Raw genomic sequence first — 23,947 nt, forward strand, 5'->3', positions numbered from 1 at the left:
ATAAACATGAGAGACCACCAAGGAACAGCAAGGCACTGCAGAAAGTGGTGTTAGTGATTCAATCGGTGACACTAAATAAGCAGGTTGATTTTCAGAGGTGTTATGCCTATACAACTCCCCTTGATTTACCGGAGTCCCACAAGAAAAGGAAGATGCAGGGGCTCAATACCTTGGAAAGTCTGGCATTTATTTAAGTGCCTAACCTTAGGCATTCAAGTTTCATGACTTTGGCCTAAGTGACTTGCCCAAGAACATACAGGAATCTGTGGCAGAGCCGATAATAGAATGCTCATTCATTTTCTTGAGACCAGGTAGGTGAGGTAATACCTTGTATTGGACCAACTTCTTTTGGTGAGAGAGATAAGCTTTCAAGCTTACACAGAGCTCTCAAAACCTGAAAAAAGAGCTCAAGCTTTCAAAAATGCTTGTCTCCCTCACCAACAGAAGTTGGTCCAATAAAAGATATTGCCTCACCCGCTTTGTCTCTCTAATAGCCTGTGACCAACATGGCTACAACTACACTGCATACATTCATTTTCTTAACGATTGTTTCACTTGCTGCCAGTGGTAGCTATGAGTTTGTACAGATCACCCTGGAGATTGTTATAGTTACTATGCCCGGGCATTGGGAGTGTGTGTGCAAATCAAACAGAAAACTCTATGAAGTTTATAGTGCAGTTTTAACAAACAAAGCCCCATTAGGGAAGAGAATACTGAATTTAGGCCTTAATTCTGTCACTCAGTTGTGAAGTTGTGGGCCACTCTCTACACATATGGTCTCATTATACTGTCCCACTGTGATGCACTGGCTGCGTGAGTGTGTATATACATAAGTATGTAGACATTGTTCTCTAGTGGCTGACCCACAAAAAGGATAAGGGAGCCGCTACTTGTGGAAGCTCAGGAGTTCGCTCTTAAATTACAGGGTACCATTGCTTGGCTTCTGAGCCGACAGATCAGGTTTATAGTACCAGCTGCCAATTTGTTCGTGTGTATGATTTATATGCAGTAGTTGTTCCTGTTGTCTGCAGATCATGAATTTATTTTACCACAAAACTAGGCAAGTATCACAAAATTATGTCCTGAAAAGTCAAGGCTCAATAGGGCAGAAATGTGGTTTAAACTTAAAGGACACCATCTACATACTCACTTATTCTTAAGGTTTGTCATTTACACTGTGCTGGTCTCTTACAAGTTTGAGAATAGAGTTCATTCCTTACCAGTTCTGCCTGTTTCCAACCAGTAATAATTGCTTACCTCTTCTGCCTCCTGCCCATCCCCTGGTTTATGTAGAGCATAAGCCAACCTGGCTTTGTATTATTTATTATTGTTATAATTTTTTCCAGTTAGTAAATCTCCTACTGCTTTTGTGTGTTTTTAAGAAGAAACAAACTGATGGGATCCTGAAGCCAATATTTTCAGTTGGGAACAACACTTATGCTATTTAAGTCTGATTAGCGCCATGTGCCTTTGTTTTGGCACACAGATTCTACAGCAACCCAGATGAATACGCACAGCCCAGGAATATCATTGTGTCAGTTCACAACAAGAAAAAGTGCATGAACTTAGGTTTTCCTGCCTCCTATTCACAGTCTGGAATTAAATAATAGTGTAGTGACCTATGCTTAGATTCCCAGATACAAACGTGATACTAAAGAAGGTAATAAAAATTCATGATGAGTATACATTTCCTATATATGTTGACACTGCACAGAGCAATAGATTTCAGTCCAATGTGAAAGGGAACTGTATGATCTGTCTTTATATTTCATGTTACAACATGTATAGTTAGATATAGATTGCCAGTAGTATGTTAATAAAAGGAATGTATCCCCACCTGCTATGTGCTTGCATGAAACACCACCACCAAGAAACTGAACATTGCACATTGGGGTGTATACGGGGCTGGCAATCCTCCATGCAGCTTGCAGAAAGTGCAGCACTGTGCTTACCTGTGTGGTCAGGTTTTCCATCCACAACAGTGAGTCTGCCTTTGCCAGTGGGCATAAAGGTGCGGCTGAGCTGGCAGTCAGTGTGATACAATGATAGCCATTGTCGACCTGGGAAGTGCCAAGTCTTCTCACGGCTTGGATTAGTCACAGTTATCTCCTCCACATACCAGGCTTGCTGCTTCTCTAGACCATCATGCTTAAACAGAAACATGCAAAGCCTTAAAAAGTGAGATTACAGGGATGTGAGGTCTAGTGAAACCTCAATACACACACACACACACACACACACACACACACACACACACACACACATAACACATGCAGTGTGTGTGTGTATGCATACATCTACATACCATAACCTCCATATACTACCCATGCATACACAGACACACACAAATCTTAACACCTATGGGACATGCCACAAGACTTTTCATTTAGATATTTTCCTAACAGACTGGTGGTGACCTGTAAGGGCTTGAAATTTGGCACAAGGTTGGCCTAGAGTCAGGAATGCGTCTTTTGCCATTGTTGTGAAAAACATCCAAATTTGTCCAGGTGACTTTTAGGGGCTTAAGACAATTCACATATGAATTTTGTTAAAGGCTGGCAGCACAGGGTATCCTCCATCCTCAAAGAACTCCTATGGGTTGACCAGACTTCACATGCGCCATCCCCACACATTGAATGATCATACTCCAACTCAGAGCTGCAGGAGCTGAGCAAGACTTTTCCTGCAATTGCTCCTCTCAGCTTCTTCTTCTTCTTCTCCTCATGACCTTGTCACAAACTAGAGGTTTTTCCAGAACTGTGCATGAGTGATGGCTCTTTCCATTGCTGCAGCGGGATCCTCCTTTGTACAGGTTTCCTCAAAGAGTCAGGAAACGAGCAGATGCTCCATGGTCAGCACCTCATCCCACTCACATATACTTGTGTCATTAGAATAGCCCCATTTGATCATATTAGTTTTTGATCTGCCAGTTTGCCTGTGCAGGCGGGTCAGGCATTGCCACGTTAACCAGACTGTGTCAGCCTCTCTGGGGTTTCAGATCTATTTCAGTGCATCTGACTGCATGTAGTCTTTAATTCCATAACCTCAGTCATGCCTTGCCTGGGGACCATAGCAGAAGTGTTTACATCGCAGCCCATCAGATTCTTATGAATCTGCAAATTCTGTCCCTAACAACTTCAAGCAAATACCATGCTCTTCCGAGCTGCTAAATGCAGCTGTGGCACATTCTCTTTGCTCTCAAGTCTGGTCTTTCCTGTGCTTTCAATGACCCTCCTCCTCTGCATGCTGATGTCTTCTTACCTCGGAAGACAAGGAGGAAGTTGAGTGACTTGCTCAAAAGCAGAGTAGTGAGAAGAGAAGAAAGGAGGACAGGGACAGACAAGAACAGAGGCAGGCATGATGGTGGATAGGTGCAGAGGTGGGATCAAGTACAAGGGAGGAGTTGAGGGACAGGAGCAGAAGGAAAGCAAGGACAGCTAGGACAGAAGGGTCTATAGCAGGGGTAGGCAACCTATGGCACGCGTGCCAAAGGTGGCATGCGAGCTGATTTTCAATGGCACTCACATTGCCCGGGTCCCAGCCACTGGTCCAGGGGGCTCTGCTGCCGGCCTGGGGTCCTGGCTGCCGACCCGGGGCTCTGCAGCTGGCCCCAGCTGTGGCCCACTGTCCCCAGCCTGGGGCAGTGAGGGGGCACAGCTCAATACCCCCACCTTAAAAATTGTTCCAGCACCACTGTACTGGGATATTTTTAAGTCCTGATTGGCAGCTTACATCACTATCACGCCACATGGAACAGTGCACTGTGTTTGACGTTGAGATTAGAATGTACATGCAAGAATCAGAATCAGAATTTTCTGACAGATTTCAAGATTTCCAGCAATTTGGCCCAATGCTTTCTTTTCTAATTAAACCTGGAAAGTTCAACAAAAGCGACTTGGATTTGTCTGTATTTCAGTGGGTGGGTGTAGAAGATTTTGAAATGCAGCTCATTCAATTAAAAAGCTCAGAACTGTGGGCATCAAAGTTTGGAGATCTGGCGAGTGCACTTGAAGCTACTGAGAGAGATCATGGGGCCTCTATTCTGATCTGCTGGACGTCCCTGCCAGTGAAATTTAACTGTTTGAAGAAAATTGTGTTTGCAATGCTTTCAGCATTTGGATCCACATGAAATCTGTCCTCTGTCCCTCTCAGAGCCGGTTAACAACTGATCACTCAGAAGCCTGTGTGCAGCTTAAATTATCCAAATACGTGCCAGATATTGGAAAACTCAGCAAGGAAAAGCAATGCAAGGATCACACTAAACTGAAAAGATCTGCATTTTAATTTAATTTTAAATGAAGCTTCTGAAACATTTTAAAAATCTTATTTTACATACAACAATAGTATTATATATAATATAATAACAATATATATTATAGAGAGAGACCTTCTAAAATCGTTAAAATGTATTACTGGCACGCGAAACCTTAAATTAGATGAATAAATGAAGACTCGGCACACCACTTCTGAAAGGTTGCCGACCTCTGGTCTATAGCACTAAAACTCACCTGGAATTAAATTATATTAAATCCAGGATTATTGATTCTCTACATTTCTTCCTTGTCTAGCAAATACTTGTGGAAAAAATACTTACAAAAGTGTGTTTCTTCCGCATCTAGTTGCTGGTCCACACAGAATATAATAACAAACTTCTACTGCTACTAGTAACTCCATTAGCTCAAGTGACAGTGGTTTGTGCTATCAATATAAAAGATCCAAACCCTGTTACGGACCCATGTGGATGTCAATATGATTTCACATGATCAAATCTCTTTTTGCTGTTTACTTTTTTTAAAGGCCTAGGAATATTTTTTTTTAATTACTGTTACGCTGGATGTTGTTAATGGTTGCCATCAAGCAGAACTTTGATCTACAGACTATCAAAGACCTCATTAAAGCTGATGGGTGTGTTACCTACCCTTCTTTTAGGTTAAATGGAAGGTGTGAGACAGCCTGAGACAACAGAAACTACCAGGCAAAGCAAACGGCCACGTGGTAAAGACTGAGCAGAATAAATCTCTCCTCTGTTTTTTCCACCAAATGCATCCAATGAAGTGAGCTGTAGCTCACGAAAGCTTATGCTCTAATAAATTTGTTAGTCTCTAAGGTGCCACAAGTACTCCTTTTCTTCATGTGGTCTGAGGCGTTTCCCTGAGATGGTTGAAAATGCAGGGGCAAGGGGTCTGACTGGTTCAGCTGTGAGTGAGTCTGTTTGAGTGAGAGGCAGAGAAGCCAGCAGACAGACCGTAACATTCTTTAAAGAATTTTTTATGTAATAAAATCAACACCGCATAGAACTCTTATTACTATATGTATTACCCAGTTTCACTGTGGTTCCAACAGAAAGAAAGCCATATAACAAAGAGCAACAAAATCAATTTCTTAAATTTTAAAAAGAAAAAATGGGTCTGGTCATTTGTAGGAGTAAGAATCTACAGCAACACTAGCTATACAAAAAGTCAATGGTCAGCAATCTTCATGTACCAGAAAAAAGCTTCGCTCTGTCATGATATTAGCTCCAAGAGGTTTGAGAGGGATATTTACTGGTATCTATCAGAGATAGGATTCCGGACTCTGGGACACTGGAGCTACTCTGTGATGAGAATTTTTATGTTCCTTTCTTTTCCTTTTTTAGTATTCTCCCTGTCAAACCCTTCTCCAGCCTCAACCCCTTCTCCAGCCTCAACCCCATGTCACCAATTCAAACTGTCAAAGAAAAAATAAGAATAGTTGAATTATTTCTAGGCCTTAATCCAAAACACAACACCAGATTTGAACACCTCAAAAGGTTGTGGGGAGATGGTGTCGATCTGAATTCAATTCTCAATATCCTAACTAGCTCCTATTGTCCAAAGTTTTTTGGTTTTGTTTTCCTTCTCTTGCCGGAGGGGAAGAACTTCTTAAAATTGAGATCTGGGTCAGAATTTTGCAACTTGTCTCTATCACAAGGTTTCTCTCACTGCTATACCTTGTCTCCTAATTGGGAAGATTGATTTGCTGTTCCCATGCAAGATTTCTTCTTAAATCTATAGCCTCAAAAGTTAATATTATTGCACGCTCAGACAGTTTTTATTATCTTTATCATGCTTTTGCATAGCATGGGTAGAAGCTTGGAGTTTCCCTTTTCAGTTAATTATATGAGCCTCAATTTAAAATATTGTAAACAAGTGACCCATTCAGATCTATAAAATTATATATATTTCCCCCTCTAAGCAAATTATACTAATTTCAAGTCACAAAAAATGGTTACCTCCAGGGTGATGTTTTGGATTTCTCCAATTTCTGGACCATGAATTTTAAAGGTATTAATTGACCCTTTGGAGAATTTAAACACAGCTGTTTGTTGAGACACATTAGATCCAGTTTTCTTATATAAACATGTCTTGCTGAGTTTTCCTTTAGATCCCTTCATCTTAAGAAATACCTAAGAAATATATAATAAATATCTCTGTACTAATAACTCAGCTACATTAAAAACATTTAAGATTTCATTGTTTAGGAAGATATGGTAAGCAGGTAAATGATTCACTTTTGTAAGACCCTGATTTGGATCTCACTTATACTGGTTTCACAGCAGTGTAACTAAGATCTGATTGGGGTTATTATGGATTTATGTTAGTGTATGTGAGACTAGAATCTGGCCCTAAGTCTCTCAGATAAATGCATTCTAACACCAGGTCTAGAGTCAATAGCAGTTTAGCCACTGACTTCAAACAGAGCAGAATATAAACAGTTTGTACATATTATAAAGGGAATTAAGTCACAACATTTAAACTTGTATCATGAAATTACTCACTTCCCCACAACACAAGTCTGGCCTATTTAGATCAGTCAGTCCCTTTGTGTTTACTTTTATTCTTACCTTACATGTCAACTAGATCTTATTTCTGTAGCTATGAAAATAGGCAACCATTGTCCAGGCTTCTGGGCACATCAGAATATATATTTTTAATTGATTCATTTAAGAACATGTTGCTGAACTTTCAAAAGAAAAAAACCTGTATTTGATCCAAGGCCAACCATGGAAAATTCCAGCCTAGAATGAATTTGTTTGAGAAAGTTATGAATAACTGATAAGCAGGTGAAAGGGAAGGGGAAGAATGGAAACTTCACACTATAAATAGTCACAGCTGCTCCTACTATAAAACAACCAAAAGGGACTGGTACCCATATCCTAGCAAGAACATTGCTGTTATAAACTTCATGCCAGTATGTTAAATATTGTCAAGTAAACAGTTAGTTTAAAATTGTCTCCTACATTCTAATTAACTGAAAGCTAAAATTGTGGGTAAAATATTGCTATTAAATCTATTTATAAAGGTAGCTTTTTAATAAATAATAATAATAGTACAATTTAAAGCAGGAAACTTAGGGTAGGTCTACTCTTAAAACTCTGCAGCAGCATGCAGCTATGCCAATATAGCACTTCAGTGAAGACGCTACCTACATTAGTGGTTCTCAAAACCAGTCCGCCACTTGTTCAGGGAAATCCCCGGCGGGCCGGACCAATTTGTTTACCTTCTGCGTCCACAGGTTCAGCCGATCGCAGCTCCCATTGGCCTTAGTTCACAACTCCAGGCCAATGGGGGCTGCGGGAAGGACGGCCAGAACATCCCTTGGCCCACGCCACTTCCCGCAGCCCCCATTAGCCTGGAGCTGCGAACTGCGGCCAGCGGGAGCCACGATCAGCCAAACCTGCAGACGCTGCGTGTAAACAAACCGGTCCAGCCCACCAGGGGCTTTCCCTGAACAAGCGGCGGACCAGCTTTGAGAACCACTGACCTACACCAAAAGGAGGGCTTTTCCTATCGGCGTAGATACTCCATCTTCCGGAGAGACAGTAGCTATGTTGACAGGAAAATTCTACTATCAACATATCACAGTCTACAACAGGCGTTAGGTCAGTTTAACTGCGTCGCTCAGGATGGTGATTTTTCACATCCCTGAGCAACATAGTCATACCAATCTAATTGTCTAGCATAGACCTGGCCTAAGTCACAACTCATCGCTACTTCCCAGTCTGCCACTGACTTATCGACTGACCTTGGACAAGTCCTTGCATATCTATTTCTCAGTTTACCCATGTGTAAAATTGAGACAATAATACATCCCTCACTCACAGGGTGTTGTGGCTTAACTAGTTTAGGTTTTTAAAGCTCTTTGAAATGCTCAAGTGGAAGGTGTTATGTAACTTTGAAGCACTATGAATTTTTTATTTTTTGTGTAATCATTTTATCTTTTTAAAAACTGTTAAAATCAGCCATTGCCTCTTACTCTCCAAATCAACAGTTATTCAGCTAGAAAACAAGAGACATTCTACTAAGTACCTTAGAATGATCGTGTAAACAGCAGTAGCAGTGTATCCACTTAACTCTGGTAACAGAAGTAGTGCCAGCACAGCCAGTGCGAATCCTCACATGACCAGAGTTAAACCAGTGGTTAAGTGTTTGCAGATTATAACCTAAGATTAAACTAATTTCTGCTTTCAGTCCTCACACACGTGTCTTTTTCTGCTTCATGAAAAAATATTTCAGAAACTGTATTGCCTATGTTACCCTTGTGTAATCAAAATCATCCAGTCAATTATATAATTTAAATGCATAAGAGTGCCAAGAATATCAAAGACTTCTGTTCCGAAGTCTAAAAATATCATTCTGAGGCAGGGAGAGAGGAAAAATAACAGGAAAGATAGTAGTGAGAAAAATGTTAAAGATCCCTACGACACGTTCATTAAGATTAAAGGAGTTATTAAGAGTTAAATATACACTAATTTATTAGTAAAAATATATTATGAGCAGTGATACGTGTGCAACAGATTAAAGACCTGGTTTTCAAAAATGTGCACACACAATCACACATTAAAAATGTGTGCTTAATTTGCAGATGTAATTACTACCACCACGCATGCAAATCGACTAGTCGGATAAAATTTTCAAAAGACCCCAGATCCCATTCATTTTTAATAGGACTTCGGGTACTAACGGCTTGTCTACATTTGAAACTGTAACAGCTATGCCATTGTAGCACTTCAAAATAGACACTACCTAAGTTGACAGAAGAACCCCTCCTGCCGGCATAGGTAATCTACCTCCCTGAGAGGCAGTAGCTAGGTTGATGAAAGAAGGTCTACACTTCCATTGACATAGCACTGTTTACACAGGGACTTAAGTTGACTTAACTACATGGCTCAGGAATATGGATTTTTCACACCCTCGAGTGATGTAGCTATACTGAACTAAATTTCTAGTGTAGACCAAGCCTAAGTACCCACATCTCTTTTGGAAGTCAGATTTGGGCACTTTGGGGAATTTTACTAGTCACTGAGATCCAATTTGATATTTCAAGTGCAAAAACGCATGTGCAACTTACACATGCTTCCATATGCATTTTTCATGTTCAATATACAAGTAATATGCTCATGCACCTTTCAAAATTAGACCCTTGGTTTAATTTGTAATCTTTTAAGACTATAGCAGGGTTCTCAGGTGGGGTCAATGAGAAGCTGACACATTCTTTTAGCCAAGGAGTACTGGTATGAGCTCAACTCATGCCTGTGTGATCCAGAGGGGGAACACAAGACACGCTTTTACTCTCGTCCTGTCAAAGGATTTTAAATTGCATGTAATTTTCCACAGTAAACAAAACATAGCCTAATAAATCCCACTCTTAAGATTATTGTTGGAGGAGAGGGAGACAGTTTTCTCTTTAAGATACAGGCCCAAGATCTAGTCACGATCCATCGAAGTGTGACCCCAGGGAAGTCTCTAAGCTCTAATTCTCCATTTTTAAAAATCTTGGTCTAAAAGTTAGGCTCCCAAATCAATATTTAGACACTTAAATAAGTGGCCTGATTTTCAGAAGGGATAGGGACTGATCAACTCACAATGATCTTTAGTGGATTTGTGGGTACTCAGTGCCTCTAGGGAAAAAAAAATCAAGACCTTAAACCTCTCTCTGCCCCCAGCCATCCCTTCTCCCCCCCCCCCCAGTAGAAACTGGATATATTAATAACTAAGGCTAAGATTTTGTCATGGATATTTTTCGTAAAAGTCACGGACAGGTCACGGGAAATAAAGAAAAATTCATGGAAGCCGTGACCTGTCCATGCCTTTTACTAAAAATATCTGTGAAAAAATGGGGATCTGCAGGTCCCCACACCGCCTGCAGTGGGGCAGCTTCACCATGGCTAAGAGCTCTGGGGGCCCCCACCACAGGTTGAGTGTTGGAGTTGCAGAGCCCCCCTGCACCCATGGCTGGGAGCTGCAGGGGTTTGTGCGCCACTGCAGGCTGAAGTCATGGAGGTTGCCGGAAGTCACAGATTCTCTGACTTTTGTAAAAAGAACAGGAGTACTTGTGGCACCTTAGAGACTAACAAATTTATTAGAGCATAAGCTTTTGTGGGCTACAACCCACTTCATCGGATGCATAGAATGGAACACATAGTAAGAAGATATATATATATACATACAGAGAAGGTGGAAGTTGCCATACAAACTCCCAGTCTCTATTCAAATTGTCAACCTTAAATCTTTTACTGAGTGGCCAGAGAGGTTGAAGTGTTCTCCTATCGGTTTTCGAATGTTATAATTCCTGATGTCAGATTTGTGTCCATTTATTCTTTTGCATAGAGACTGTCCAGTTTGGCCAATTTTGCAACAGAAAAGCTTCAAAAACAGACTCCAATGAGAAACTGCTGAGCTTGAATTAATATGCAAACTAGATACCATTAACTTGGGTTTGAATAGAGACTGGAAGTGGTAGGATCATTACACATATTGAATCTATTTCCCTATGTTAAGTATCCTCCTCACACCTTCTTGTCAACTGTCTAAATGGGCCATCTTGATTATCACTACAAAAGTTTTTTTCTCCTGCTGATAATAGTTCATCTTAATTAATTAGCCTCTTACAGTTTGTATGGCAACTTCCACCTTCTTTGTATGTATATATATATCTTCTCACTATATGTTCCATTCTATGCATCCGATGAAGCTCACGAAAGCTTATGCTCTAATAAATTTGTTAGTCTCTAAGGTGCCACAAGTACTCCTGTTCTTCTTGCGGATACAGACTAACACGGCTGCTACTCTGAAACCTGTGACTTTTGTGACCCCTGTGACTTAATCGTAGCCTTATTAATAACTACCTCACAGGTGTGTTGTAAGGCTAAGTTCATTAATGTTGTAAAGCTGTTTGAGATCACTGACAGAAAGGCAACATAGAAGTGCTAGGTTTCAGAGTAGCAGCCGTGTTAGTCTGTATTCGCAAAAAGAAAAGGAGTACTTGTGGCATCTTAGAGACTAACAAATTTATTTGAGCATAAGCTTTCGTGAGCTAGCTGTAGCTCACGAAAGCTTATGCTCAACTAAATTTGTTAGTCTCTAAGGTGCCACAAGTACTCCTTTTCTTTTTATAGAAGTGCTAGACTACTCAATTAACAGGGCTCATTTACATTTTGGTAGCTCTCTGCACTGCCAATGAGCAAGCCATTAAGCTCAACATAAAGGTAAGTCATCTGTCAATTAGCAGAGAGCTTGTTAGCTGATCAAAGCTAATGAATTGATGAGTTCTGAGGGGAATCTTGTTCAGTCTTCTTATGCAGAGTTTACGCCTGATATACTGGGCTTAAAAGAGGTAATAAACAATCTTTAGGAACCCAACTGACTCAGGCTTATTTTATATAAATTACAGATGGATCCTTTCATCAAATATCTGGTCTCCTTCACAGCAAACAGAACCTGTAATCCTCTTGCCTTTATACTATGATTATGGTTATTTAAGAAATCATACAGTTGAAAATGATAAACACTGATTAATGGGTCCCCCAGCCAGATTGGCAGAATATTGGTTCAGATTAGTGGGTATCAGTAACCCTTATTATAATGGCTTCTGAAAGACCCACTTTAGAAACACATATGACTTACTACCACATTAGTAGTAAAGAGCACGTACAGAAAATGACAATTTGTATTTTGAAACCCACCAGTAATTGATTTTTAAATGGCTGAAGTTTTATAGCAGATGTAAATCAAATTTATTTTTGAGGATTATTTTTCCATTATTGCTAAATATAAAGAGAAAAGATACTATCAGTTTTGGAGGCTTTGGCATTTAAAATGTTCTTACCCTGGCATCAGTTCCCGAACCTCTCTCATCTCCAGTCTTCACAGTGACTTTGTATAGCACTTTTCCGAGCAATACAGAACTGGATCTGGTACCAGCACGCTCGTTCTTGTATTGGGGTACATTTTGGTGACATCTCTTCATGTGATCAGACTTAAGAAGTTTATAAACAGAGAAGAAAAATTATTGCTGAGAAACCTTATAGGTTTTTTAGTATAGGGTTTTGTTTTTTTGTTTGTTGTTGTTGTTGTTGTTTTGGTTGCGGGGGAGAGGGGAGTTTGTTTTGTGTATAGAAGTAAAGCAAGTGGGGTTTGCGCTGTTTTTTTAAATATTTGGAATCCTTGGCATAAATATAATTCCTACTCTCTCTCTCTCTCGTCTAATAAATAATGTGGTACACTACTTTGAAAGTACAAATTCTAATGTTAAATAGGATGACAAAGCCCTATTATTATTATTTTACAAAATCAGCTGAGAGAGAATGGTACTGAAGTCCAAATGGGATGTATGACATACTGACTACTTTGTGACTATTAAAGATTTCATAGCACATTTTTGCAACAGCATGTTATTCTGTGTCTTGATCAAATTCCAGTTTGCTTAAAGTCCTCCTAAACCTTGGACACTGCATTATTTTACTACGTATCTTCCAGAGTTGTGCAATGTTATTGCCTGCATTAAACATTTCACCCTAGAAGTGGCTGCATTTCAGCAACGCATGAAGTGAATGTTATATTTGTATATATTATATACGTGCATGGCTGTTAAAAGCTTTGGAATTCTTCAGGATGAAGGGTTAGATAAATACATATTATTATTCCTACTAATGTGGAATAGACAAATAAACTGAAATAAAACAGTACGTACAACTGGAAGACACCTGGTAGTCACTCGCAGTCCAAACTTCCTGGCATAGTAGTCAAACAAGTGGGGATCATTCATTGAACTATATTGTGGCAACACATCAACACAACCATTTCTATACCTATGACCACTCAAGCAAGCACTTAAGGTTTGAGCTACAAAAACAGAATAAATAAAGGCATTTATAGCAAGTATATAAGACCATGTCTTTATGTTATTATATAGGTTACAAGTTTAGGATAATATAGCAGCGTCTTTACATTTGATGACATTTTTGTATCTGGATTACATAAAGATAGTAAAAGGGATTTTTGTAAAGGATTACAGAGAACAAATCCCACACAGTTTACTTAATCTCTCTTCTGCTATTTTTTTCATCTGTTGGTATTATTAATGCATCTAGAAAATGGCTAGGTAATGGAAATTAAGAAATGTTGAAGAGTAATTGTAGTGATAAGGAATTCACACACCCTATTTTGTCTTTCTAGCTATAATATCCTCTTTCTTGTACAAGAAATTGGATTCTGTAGGCACAGCATTTGATGACAACAGAAACAAGTTAAAAAGGTCTAAAAAGGTAAAAAAAAAAAAGTCTTCCAGAGACAATGTGGGTGAAGTGAGCTGTAGCTCACAAAAGCTTATGCTCTAATAAATTTGTTAGTCTCTAAGGTGCCACGGGTACTCCTTTTCTTTTTGCAAATGTGGGTGAAGTAATATCTTTTACTAGACCAACTTCTGTTGGTGAGACAAGCTTTCCAGCCACACACAGCTCTTCCTCAGTTGAAAAAGAACTCCATGTGGCTTGAAAGCTTCTCTCTCTTACCAATAGAAGTTTGTCCAATAAAAGATATTACCTCACCCACCGTGACTCTCCAATATCTTGGGACTCACATGGCTACAACAACACTACATACAAAAATTCTTCCAGACATTTAAAGTGAGAATGAGTATGTTCACTTTTCCTCAGAAAGTAATTCTTCTTCTCATGATAAAGATTAAGCTTCTTATTCATAGAACTAATTAATTTCGGAAGCCAAAGCTCAATAGCAATCTCAATGAAAATTTACACTACCCATGATCAAAATAGCATATAATTGCACATGATGAAATATATACAAGCTGCAAAGGGCCTGGTTCCACGGTGGAAACTGAGTGTATTTAGCACTTTTCAGGACTGAGCCCTAACCATATAAATAATAAAGATTTTAAAGATGTTTGATAAATATTTAAAAAAAACAAAAAGCAAAAATCATAGAAATCAAAAGTAATAGCAAAGTCATTGGAGTATATATGTACATGTCTAAGTCAGCCTGCTTTTTGCAACAACTGCTCAGAACTAGCTAACAACATGTTTGACAGGTTTCAGAGTAGCAGCCATGTTAGTCTGTATTCGCAAAAAAGAAAAGGAGTACTTGTGGCACCTTACAGACTAACAAATTTATTTGAGCATAAGCTTTCATGAGCTACAGCTCACTTCATTGGATGTTTGAGAATCCATTGCTAAAGGAATTTCTAAATAATGCAAAAGGATTAAGCAGTAAACTGGCTTTACAGTCGGAGGTGAATAGTCGTTTTTGATCTACTTCAGAAGTTCTCAGCTTCTAGGCAGGGATCCACCTTCCTACCGCTACTCACAGTGGGCCACAAGCATTTGCATAAGGCTTCTATGGTATTAAAGTGATAGGCACAGTACAAAAACCTGGGTAGAATAAAATAAGTGCAGCTCATGAACCACCTCCTGTTGCAAGTCTCCAGTCTTCTGAGGACTTACTCCATCATCATTGCACCATTTTCCATAGCAACTCCATTAAAATGCCATGAAAGAATGACACACAGGATTCTGGGTCACGCTGAAGGCGAAGCAATTGCAACTGACTGAAAGTGTGCATAGTATTAAAATGTCTGAGAACCCATGACCTATTGTACTGCTTCAAAAATATGGCCATTTGGTACAAAGTCTTCTGAAATCCTTCTGTACACATTTCTCTTAGTCAGGTACATGTCACAGACAGTGATGTCAGCAGGTTTTATTATATTTAATAACAGGCACATTCAAATCCATAGTCAAAATCTGCTCCTCTTACAAAGATTTTCAGTAGATTTAATTCTTAACATCTCATTCAAACTATCCCAGCCAGGGAATCACCAGATCATTACTTGTTCTTACTGTGTCAACTGACAGAAATATTTACTTACCTGCAAAAGGTGCTTTTCTGCTCAGCACAGATTCAACAGGCCTGTGATTCAAGGTTACTCTATATCTCCGGAGGGACTTAGTCTAAGCTTCTGATTGTTGCGTGGGTCATTCCAAATAGGTTTGTCCCGCAGAGGTGAAACATCTCGAAACTGGAATCCTAATCAGAATCAAATAGTTACCAGTAATGTTGTGTCACAACTTCTAAAAGTGACAGACGACATTCCCCACCTCAAAAACAATGAGGAGTCCGGTGGCACCTTAAAGACTAACAGATTTATTTGGGTATAAGCTTTCGTGGGTAAAAACCCACACTTCTTCAGATGCATCTGATGCATGCATCAGACATTGGGGGTGAGGGTGGGATTTACACATGAAAGCTTATGCCCAAATAAATCTGTTAGTCTTTAACCGGACTCCTCATTGTTTTTGTGGATACAAACTAACACAGCTACCCCATGATACTTATTCCTCACCTCAAAGAGTTTATAATCTAAAAAACATTGTGGGCTTTGTGAAAGAGGGGAGTCCTTCGGAGAGACGGGTATGCAGAGAGGGTATGCCTTGGTGAGCTAGGACTGGAGGGTATTGTGGGTAAATGCACACGTCAGTGTGGGTTACATGTCCCCTTCTGTGCCCAATCCACATAAGATGTGAGTCTGATAGAGACCCCAGCTACAGAGCCCAGCTCTTCAGCTAAAACTGTCAAAACTCACAAGTTAAGCTCTGAGGGTTCCCCAGTTCAGTCCCTGATATACTGGCTGCAATCTTGGCCAACGCAAATCGGGCCGTGTGTAACCCAGCCTTACACAGCGTGGCTCTCTCTTCCCCTGTTGTGACTGGTGCATAAGAATGGCCATACTGGGTCAGACCAAAGGTCCATCCAGCCCAGTATCCTGTCTACCGACAGTGGCCAATGCCAGGTGCCCCAGAAGGAGTGAACCTAACAGATAATGATCTAGTGATCTCTCTCCTGCCATCTATCTCCACCCTCTGACAAACAGAGGCTAGGGACACCATTCCTTACTTATCCTGGCTAATAGCCATTAATGGACTTAACTTCTATGAATTTATCCAGTTCTGAAAGGACTGAAGGTAAAAAATCCATTACAATCTACATACCACACAGACTATGCTGACAGCTTGTGCCACACACTCTCAAAGAAACTGCGGAACAACCTGATCAACATCCTCTACAGCAAACAGGGAAAGATTAAGAATGAGCTCTCAAAACTGGATACTCTCATAAAGAACCAACCTTCCACACAAACTTCCTCGTGGCTGGACTTTACAAAAACTAGACAAGCCATTTACAACACACACTTTGCTTCTCTACAAAAGAAAAAGGACACTAAGCTATCTAAACTACTAAATGCCACAAGGTGCCACAACAGTGGTGCCCGTAACCCACCCAGCAATATTGTTAATCTATCCAACTATACTCTTAGCCCAGCAGAAGAATCTGTCCTATCTCGGGGCCTCTCCTTTTGCCCCTCCACCCCCACGAATATGAGACAGTTCTGTGGTGACCTGGAATCCTATTTTCGATGTCTCCAACTCAAGGAATATTTCCAACACACCTCTGACCAACATATTAACCCACAGAGACCTTCCTACCAACACTACAAAAAGAAGGATTCTGGGTGGACTCCTCCTGAAGGTCAAAACAGCAGCCTGGACTTCTACATAGAGTGCTTCCGCCGACGTGCACAAGCTGAAATTGTGGAAAAGCAGCATCGCTTGCCCCATAACCTCAGCCGTGCAGAACACAATGTCATCCACAGCCTCAGAAACAACTCTGACATCATAATCAAAAAGGCTGAGAAAGGAGGTGCTGTCGTCATCATGAATAGGTCGGAATATGAACAAGAGGCTGCTAGGCAGCTCTCCAACACCACTTTCTACAAGCCATTACCCTCTGATCTCACTGAGGGTTACCCCTCAGTATGCCAACATTTTTATGGCTGACTTAGAACAACGCTTCCTCAGCTCTCGTCTCCTAATGCCCCTACTCTACTTGCGCTACATTGATGACATCTTCATCATCTGGACCCATGGAAAAGAAGCCCTTGAGGAATTCCACCATGATTTCAACAATTTCCATCCCACCATCAACCTCAGCCTGGACCAGTCCACACAAGAGATCCACTTCCTGGACACTACGGTGCTAATAAGCGATGGTCACATAATCACCACCCTATATCGGAAACCTACTGACCGCTATTCCTACCTACATGCCTCTAGCTTTCATCCAGATCATACCACACGATCCATTGTCTACAGCCAAGCTCTACGATACAACCACATTTGCTCCAACCCCTCAGACAGAGACAAACACCTACAAGATCTCTATCATGTATTCCTACAACTACAATACCCACCTGCTGAAGTGAAGAAACAGATTGACAGAGCCAGAAGAGTACCCAGAAGTCACCTACTACAGGACAGGCCCAACAAAGAAAAGAACAGAATGCCACTAGCCATCACCTTCAGCCCCTAACTAAAACCTCTCCAACGCATCATCAAGGATCTACAACCTATCCTGAAGGACGACCCATCACTCTCACAGATCTTGGGAGACAGGCCAGTCCTTGCTTACAGACAGCCCCCCAAGCTGAAGCAAATACTCACCAGCAACCACACACCACACAACAGAACCACCAACCCAGGAACCTATCCTTGCAACAAAGCCCGTTGCCAACTCTGTCCACATATCTATTCAGGGAACACCATCATAGGGCCTAATCACATCAGCCACAGAGGCTCGTTCACCTGCACATCTACCAATGTGATATATGCCATCATGTGCCAGCAATGCCCCTCTGCCAAGTACATTGGTCAAACTGGACAGTCTCTACATAAAAGAATGAATGGACACAAATCAGACGTCAAGAATTATAACATTCAAAAACCAGTTGGAGAACACTTCAATCTCTCCGGTCACTCGATTACAGACCTAAGAGTGGTTATCCTTCAACAAAAAAGCTTCAAAAACAGACTCCAATGAGAAACTGCTGAATTGGAATTAATTTGCAAACTGGATACAATTAACTTAGGCTTGAACAGAGACTGGGAATGGATGAGTCATTACACAAAGTAAAACTATTTCCCCATGTTATTTCTGCCCCCCACCCCACCCCCCACTGTTCCTCAGATATTCTTGTTAACTGCTGGAAATAGCCTACCTTGCTTATCACCATGAAAGGTTTTCCTCCTTCCCCCCCCTGCTGCTGGTGATGGCTTATCTTAAGTGATCACTCTCCTTACAGTGTGTATGATAAACCCATTGTTTCATGTTCTCTGTGTGTGTATATCAATCTCCCCTCTGTTTTTTCCACCAAATGCATCCGATGAAGTGAGCTGTAGCTCACGAAAGCTTATGCTCTAATAAATTTGTTAATCTCTAAGGTGCCACAAGTACTCCTTTTCTTTTTGCGAATACAGACTAACACGGCTGCTACTCTGAAACCTGTCTTTTCAACCCTGTTATAGTCCTAGCCTTCACAACCTCCTCAGGCAAGGAGTTCCACAGGTTGACTGTGCACTGAATGAAGAAGAACTTCTTTTTATTTGTTTTAAACCTGCTACCCATTAATTTCATTTGGTGGCCCCTAGTTCTTATATTATGGGAACAAGTAAATAACTTTTCCTTATTCACCTTCTCCACACCACTCATGATTTTATATACCTCTATCATATCCCCCCTTAATCGCCTCTTTTCCAAGCTGAAAAGTCCTAGCCTAGCATGACAGCCTTTATGCTAACAGACATAGGCCTTTTAGAGCAGGCAGTAAAAGCTCAGGTTTTTAGATTCAGAGGTCCCAGGTGTTGTTAAATGTTGAAGGTTGGAAAGTCATTGCCTAGGTAATATTGTTCAGGCTGCTCAGTGCTTCTGTCCTTGGACTAGCAGATAATGCTAATTCAGCAGACCTCGATGTTACTCATAAAGAACAATCACAGTCACAGTTCAGTGACAAGGGCACTCAGCCCTGTTTACTGCCCTCAAGGCACAGTCCTACCATCCTGGCTCTGTGGTTACAGGTACAACTAACACATGAGTGCCCAGTGGCAAGGAATATCTCAGTCAGCAGCAGGAGTCTCTGCTACGCTACACAAAGGATTGAGGCAAGGTACCCTGACATTTGTAGACTGAGACAAACAACGGGGATACCCAACTTATATACTACCTTATGAGTTTCAAGACATCTGTTTGCTACCTCCCTTGTTCCTGATATCTTGGACAAAACATCCCTATTCATTGTTCTGTCAAACCATCTTATCTTTTACTAGATTGGGGTGTATCTGTACTAGCCTTCTGAAATATACTTAACTAACCTTATAGTTATGTAAGCACAGTCTGAATGAGCTCTCCACCAACATCTAGTGGTGAGCTGTGGAAAAGGACTTCAGGAGCTGATCTCGTTTGTATAGGCACACCCACCCTGCCTAGCTGCTCAGCATGATGGGATTGCTTGCCCAAATGATCACTTTTGACTGGTGTGGGATCCCCAGTCTCCTTGTTATTGCTGCAAGAGTAATAAAGAGTTGTTATCCTTGTTGTGTGAATCAAGGGCAGCAGAACTGTACTTGGCATCTCCCGATTGAGGGAATCGCCCTCAAGTGAATGGCATTCGCTAGGCAAGGGACATGGGTTCCAAAGCCCAGTGAGTTGAGAGAGTGTAGTGATAAGTACTTGTACCTGGTGGGGTGAGCTTTGCTTAAGGTCATAGACACCATTTGACCCTTCCGCTCTCCACTGTGTAATAATAGAGCTGATTTACATTTAATTGAGAGTCTTGTTACATGCTGCAGAGCTGAAATCACTCATACCTAGGTCTAAGTATTAGACCTCTTTGGGACAGTGTGTCTGATGCAAGAAACTACCCAGTGTGCACCAGCAGTGAGGCTCCTGCACTAACAGCTGAAATCACTCAGAACTGAAATCACTGAGAGCTGGTAAGTGGGGAGCCCTGAAGACATCTTGGCACAGCCAGCAGGGTGGCGGGCAGAGAGTGCCAGAGCAGAGCCCAGCAGAGTGGGGTTGTGAGTGAGTGCCCAAGTAGCAGAGGGAGTAAGGGGCCTCCTTACCTGCCCCCATCCACCTAAGGTGGGAGGTGAACTCTGCAGATGCTCCTCTGAACTCTGGGTCTGCACGGTCCAAGGAAAGCAACTGTGAGTGGGGTGCAGAGAAGGGTTGGGCACATGAAAGGGGAATTTTGGTTTTGCTGGACTTAAGACCCTGAGAGGAAAAGGCTGGACTTAAGACCCTGAAGGGAAAAGGACACTTCCCAACTTACTTAACAGTGGGTCTTTTGCTCATGGTTTATGTTTATAAACCCTGTTTGCGGTGTTTCCCCAAATTAATACCACATTATTTCCCTCCTTTAATTAAAGTTTCTTGCTACACTCAGACTCTGTTCTTGCAAGAGAGGAAGTATCACCTCTTAGAGGTGCCCAGGGGGTGATGTGTAATTGTCCTGGGTCACTGGGTGGGGGCTCAAGTGTTGTATTGTTGAAAAGGAACTCCTAGGTACTGAACCTGGCCCTTGTTGCAGCCAACTCTGACAGGCAGAAGGGTTACAGTTAGAAAATGTTTCCTAATATCTAACAGAAATCTCTCTTGCTGCCAATTAAACTGGTTACTTCTTGTCCTACCTTCTGTGAATAACAACGGATGACGGTCCTGTTTATAACAGCCCTTAATATATTTGAAGACTGTTATCAGGTCCCCCCTCAGTCTTCTTTTCCTAAGACTAAACATGCCAGTTTTTTTAACCTTTCCTCCTAGGTCGGGTTTCCTAAACCTTTTGTCACTCCTCATGAATAAGCACAATCACCCTTCCTCTACACGATGCCAGCAAGACAGACCTCCCAGTATCACTGCAGCACCTAACCATGCTCACCACCAATTACTTCCTTGTGGTACATTTCAACTTTAAAAACCTAGTAAACTTAATTATATTTTGGGCTTGACCCTACCCTCAGCGATGCAGGCAAGTATAAGTGCCTACTTAGTACAAACTTCTGATTTTTTACTGTTAAATAGGCTTGTTATTTTCATCCTTGACTACTTTAGGAAAAAGGTTTGAGCATCAAGGAAGGAGAAGGAGAGTCAGGACTCCTGGGCAAGATTCCCTCTAAATTTTCTTTGTAGTGAGAGGGCTACAAACTCCAATGGGCAATACATTTTTGTCCTCAGACAAGCTTACAGGTTTGTTTTTTTAAGACTTCTTACACTGATCTAACTCACCACTGTGGTGCTATAACTATGCATATGCACTGAGAAGGAAAGTATTTTTACGACAGCACACTAAAAATAAAGATGACCAAATTAAAATGAAATTTTGAATTTATCATCTTTCAGTTTAAAGTTCCCCTTGTTCTTGTATTATTGACAAGGATAAATCATAGAATCATAGAATAGCAGGGTTGGAAGGGACCTCAGGAGGCCATCTAGTAATAGGAGCACCTACTATATGGAAGTATACTCTTCATTATTTTGCATACCACCATTATGTCTCCTCTGACGCATCTCCTCTCTCAGCTAAACAGATCCAATCTTTTCATGTCTCCTCATACAGAAGTCTCTCCACTCTTCCAGATATTTTCCATCACCTATTTCTAAACTCCTACTTCAGTTATAACTTTTTTGAGACAAAAAAACAAAACAAAATGAGGAGTCCTTGTGGCACCTTGGAGACTAACAAATGTATTTGGGCATAAGCTTTCGTGGGCTAGAACCCACTTCATCAGATGTATGAAGTAAAAGATACAGGAGCAGATATAAATACATGAAAGGATGTGGGTTGCTTTACCAAGTGTTAGGTCAGTCTAACGAGATAAATCAATTAACAGCAGAATACCAAGGGAGGAGAAATAACTTTTGAAGTGGTAAGAGAATGGCCCATTAGAGACAATTGACAAGAAGGTGTGAGTAACAGTAGGGAGAAATTAGTATTGGGGAAATTAAGTTTAGGTTTTGTAATGACCCAATCACTCCCAGTCTTTATTCAGGCCTAATCTGATGGTATCTAGTTTGCAAATTAATTTCAGTTCTACAGCTTCATGTTGGAGTCTGTTTTTGAAGGTTTTTTGTTGAAGAATTTCCACTTTGAAGTCTGTTACTGAGTGACCAGAGAGACTGAAGTGTTCTCCTACTGGTTTTTGATTGTTATGACTCCTGATGTCACAGTTGTGTCCATTTACTCTTTTGCGTAGAGACTGTCCGGTTTGGCCAATGTACATAGCAGAGGGGCATTGCTGGTACATGATGGCATATATCACATTGGTAGATGTGCAGATGAACGAGCTCCGGATGATGTGGCTGATGTGGTTAGGTCCTATGATGGTGTCCCTTGGATAGATATGAGGACAGAGTTGGCAACAGGCTTTGTTGCAGGGTTTGGTCCCTGGATTGATGTTTTGGTTGTGTGGTGTGTAGTTGCTGGTGAGTATTTGCTTCGGGTTGGGGGGCTGTCTGTAAGCAAGGACTGGTCTGTCTCCCAAGGTCTGTGAAAGTGAGGGGTCACCCTTCAGGATAGGTTATAGATCTTTGATGATGCACTGGAGAGGTTTTAGTTGGGCGCTGTAAGTGACGGCTAGTGGCGTTCTGTTACTTTCTTTGTTGTGCCTGTCTTGTAGTAGGTGACTTCTCGGTACCATCTGGCTCTGTCAATCTGTTTCTTCACTTCACCAGGTGGGTATTGCCGTTTTAAGAACGCTTGATAGAGATTCTATACATGTTTGTCTCCATCTGAGAGATCGGAGGAAATGCGGTTGTATCTTAGAGCTTGGCTATAGACAATGGATCGTGTGATGTGATCTGGATGAAAGCTGGAGGCATGTAGGTAAGTATAGCGGTCAGTAGGTTTCTGATATAGGGAGGTGTTTATGTGACCATTGCTTCTTTGCACTGTAGTGTCTAGGAAGTGGACCAGGCTGAGGTTGATGGTAGAGTGGAAACCATTGAAATCTTGGTGGAATTCCTCAAGAGCCTCCTTCCCATGGGTCCAGATGATGAAGATGTCATCAATGTAGCGCAAGTAGAGTAAGGACGTAAGGGGACAAGAGCTGAGGAAGCATTGTTCTAAGTTAGCCATAAAAATGTTGGCATATTGAGGGGCCATGCGGGTACCCATAGCAGTCCCACTGACTTGAAGGTATAAATTATTCCCAAATGTGCAATAGTTGTGGGTGAGGACAAAGTCACAAAGTTCAGCCACTAAGTTTGCTGTGATGGTATCAGGGATGTTATTCCTGAAGGCTTGTAGTCCATCTTTGTGCGGAACATTGGTGTAGAGGGCTTTTACATCAATAGTGGCCAGGATGGTGTTTTCTGGAAGATCATCAAAGGAGTGTAGTTTCCTCAGGAAGTCAGTGGTGTCTTGAAGATAGCTGGGAGTGCTGGTAGCAAAGGGCCTGAGGAGAGAGTCTACATAGCCAGATAATCCTGCTGTCAGGGTGCCAATGCCTGAGATGATAGGGTGTCAAGGATTCCCCTGTTTATGGATTTTGGGTAGCAGGTAGAATACCCCTGGTCAGGGCTCTAGGGATGTGTCAATGTAGATTTGTTCCTGTGCTTCTTTAGGGAGTTTCTTGAGCAGATGGTGTAGTTTCTTTTGGTAATCCTCAGTGGGGTCAGAGGGTAATGGCCTGTAGAATGTGGTGTCAGAGAGGGTGCCAGAACTGAACACAGTATTCCAAGCAAGGGCACTGATTTATATGACAGCATTATAAATACAGTAAGATTAAGGCAAAATAAAATGA

The 23,947-nt window shown here is 41.2% G+C and overlaps 1 protein-coding gene across 1 annotated transcript in view; it reads right to left on the bottom strand.

The window, feature by feature from the left end:
• Window positions 1-13,139, bottom strand: part of LOXHD1 (lipoxygenase homology PLAT domains 1) — a 299,746-nt gene extending 286,607 nt beyond the window's left edge. Inside the window, exons 1-4 of the mRNA XM_043514533.1 lie at window positions 12,991-13,139; window positions 12,127-12,276; window positions 6,251-6,424; window positions 1,953-2,148 (exon numbers count right to left, since the gene is read on the bottom strand). Coding sequence (XP_043370468.1) covers window positions 1,953-2,148; window positions 6,251-6,424; window positions 12,127-12,276; window positions 12,991-13,065 — 595 coding nt within the window. The 5' untranslated portion in view covers window positions 13,066-13,139. The remainder of the gene's footprint in view (window positions 1-1,952; window positions 2,149-6,250; window positions 6,425-12,126; window positions 12,277-12,990) is intronic.
• Between the last annotated feature and the right edge of the window lie 10,808 nt (window positions 13,140-23,947).

This window comes from Dermochelys coriacea, chromosome 5 (assembly GCF_009764565.3).
Source record: "Dermochelys coriacea isolate rDerCor1 chromosome 5, rDerCor1.pri.v4, whole genome shotgun sequence".
Lineage (NCBI taxonomy): Eukaryota > Metazoa > Chordata > Testudines > Dermochelyidae > Dermochelys > Dermochelys coriacea.